General features: G+C 37.8%; 1 protein-coding gene across 1 annotated transcript; it reads left to right on the forward strand.

Moving 5' to 3' along the window:
- Positions 1–2,007: 2,007 nt before the first annotated feature.
- On the forward strand, positions 2,008–2,448 carry LOC108458591 (uncharacterized). Its single transcript, XM_017758002.1, has one exon. The coding sequence runs from the start codon at positions 2,008–2,010 to the stop codon at positions 2,446–2,448; it is 441 nt and encodes a 146-aa protein (XP_017613491.1).
- Positions 2,449–2,861: the final 413 nt, after the last annotated feature.

A 2,861-nucleotide genomic window follows, 5' to 3' on the forward strand; every position in this document is an offset into this window, starting at 1 on the left:
TGATCAGGTGAAATCTCTAGGTTTGGGTTTACAACCACCTAAGGGCTGTGGGCAGGCTAGAGGTGGTAATGGTTTGGGTAGAGGACAGAGAGCATGGACAGAGGTGCAAATCAGGTAGAGGCTAGACAACCTACATTGGTTTATACGGTAATACGCTGTAAGGACAGAGACACCGCAGACGTTATCACTGCTACGTTCTTTATTAATTTTGTACCGCAGTTTGCACTGATAGATATAGTTTCAACACACTTCTATATAGCTAGCTCCATTTCTGTGAACTTGGGTATTCCTGTTTAGAGCACTTCTAGTGAAGTTTTTATGGTCAGTCAGTTCTGTTTGATAGGGTTTATAAGAGAATACCGCTGGAGATACAAGATGTTATGTTTCTGGTTAATCTGATGGAGTTTCTATTCAGAGAATTTAATATGATACTGGGAATAGACTGGCTCGTGGAGCATCGAGTCAGCTTAGATTGTGCGACTAAGAGGGTAACTTTGAGGTATGATGATGATTTGGAGGTTATTTTGATCTACGAGCATTGAGATTACCTTTCCAATGTGATCTCCGCTCTTTTGGCCAAAAACTTAGTTTGAAAAAGGTGTGAGGCATTTCTGGCCTTTTTGCATTACTTGAATTCTGTGGGTTCATCTATTGGGGATATTTGGATTATTAAGGAATTTTCAGATGTTTTTCTTGAAGAATTATTGGGGTTGCCTCTACACAAAGAGGTCGAGTTTGGTTTCGAGATCTACCGGGGATAGCTCCTGTGTCAAACGCTCCTTACTGCATAGCACTAAAGGAGCTTATGGAATTAAAGGCTCAGCTTTAGGAACTTTTCGATCAAGGGTTCATTTGGCCTAGTGTATCTCCATAGGAAGCATCGGTTCTGTTCGTAAAGAAGAAATATAGTACTATGACGATATGTGTGGATTACCGTCAATTGAATAAATTAATGGTAAATAATAAGTACCCACTTTCGATGATCAATGACTTGTTCTTCCAGTTTCGTGGGGCCTCCGTATTTTTTAAGATAGATCTATGTTCTGGGTACCATCAGTTTAAGGTTAAGGAGGTCGATGTTCATAAGACTATTTTTAGGACTCGTTATGGGTACTACGAGTTCCTAGTCATGTCCTTTTGTTTGCCGAATGTTTTGACTACATTTATAGACCTTATGAGCCGAGTTTTCAGTTTGTATTTGGATCAGTTTGTCATGGTCTTCATCGAAGACATTCTGGTATACTCTAAGACTGAGGATGATCATGATGAGCATCTTAGAGTAGTTCTGCAGATACTCTTTAAGAAGAAGCTCTACACTAATTTAAGCAAATGTGAGTTCTAGTTAAGGGAAGTCACTTTTCTAGGTCATGTGGTATCTGCTAAAGGGGTCCAAGTTGATCCTAAAAAGATTGAGGCTATGATTGAGTAGAAACCGTAGTTTCCTTGGTTTAGTGGGTAATTATTGGACGTTTGTTAAGGGGTTTTCGCTTATTGCAACTTCTCTAACTAAGTTGTTGCGTAAGAGTGCAACATTTGTTTTGACTGATGAGCACCAATCGAGCTTTTAGAAGCTCAAATTTATTTTGACTTAAGCAACTGTTCTGATACAGCCTGAGTCTGGTAAAAAATTCGTAGTCTATAGCGATGTTTCTAATATTGGATTGAGTTGTGTTTTGATGCAAGACGGTAAGGTAGTGGCTTACGCATCCCAATAGCTTAAGTCATAATAAGGCACCTTCTCATGCACGATCTAGAGTTGGTTGCGGTTGTCTTCTCCTTAAAAATCTAGAGGAATTATCTGTATGGTGAGAGGTGTATCATTTAAACTAATTACAAGAGCCTCAAGTATCTCCTTACTTAGAAGGAGTTGAACTTTAAGCAACGCAGATAGATTGAATTGCTTAAGGACTATGACTGCACTATTTAGTATCATCCCAGGAAGGCCAAGATTAGAATATTCGAGATCATCTTAAGGCAGCTTCTGATAGACAAAAGTCTTATTTGGATATGAAGAGGAGAGATATCAAGTATTCTGTGGGTGATCATGTTTTTCTTAAGGTATCTTCATTGAAGAAGGTCCTTCAGTTTGGATGTAAGGATAAGCAGAGCCTTAAGTTCATTGAGCCTTATCAGATTCTGAAACGTGGGGGACCGATTGCCTATCAGTTAGAGCTACCTTCGGAGTTGGATCATATTTATTATGTATTTCAAGTCTTTATATTGAGACGATATCTGTCTGACCCATCTCATATTGTATCTCTCGAGGAGATTGAAGTTAGATCAGATTTGAACTTCGATGAGGAGCCAATTCAAATTCTGGAGCGAGATGTTAATGTATTAAGAAGAAAGACTATCCCTTTGTTACGGTTCTGTGGCAGAATCATGACACTGAGGAAGCCATTTGGGAACTTGAGGACTCGATTTGACAATAATATCTGTATTTATTGAATCAGGTAAATTTCGAGGGCAAAATTACTTTTAAGAGGAAAGTTGTAACGCCTCAAAATTTGAATATCTAATTTGTTAAATTTTGTTATAACTAAGTATTAGCTTCAGTGGTTTAGGGCTTCGATTCTGTGTTAGAGGACATGGGTTCAAATCTCTCTTTCGAAAAAAAATCAATTATTTTTGTCCCTAATCCTATCCTGGTACTTGTGACTTAAATATTAATTCTGCTAGGTTTGTGATAGAATGAGCTTACTAGTTCAATGGTTAAGTTTTTATATACCCTTTCGTCTTGTGTTCAAATCCCTGTGCTAGCAAAATAGTGGGATAGGATTTGATTTCTTTTTGAAAATAAATAGGTTTTTAATTAACTAAATAATTTTCTTTTTTTCCTAAAATATACCACGTTTCCGCTC

The sequence above is a fragment of the Gossypium arboreum genome, chromosome 4 (genome assembly GCF_025698485.1).
Source record: "Gossypium arboreum isolate Shixiya-1 chromosome 4, ASM2569848v2, whole genome shotgun sequence".
Taxonomy (NCBI): domain Eukaryota; kingdom Viridiplantae; phylum Streptophyta; class Magnoliopsida; order Malvales; family Malvaceae; genus Gossypium; species Gossypium arboreum.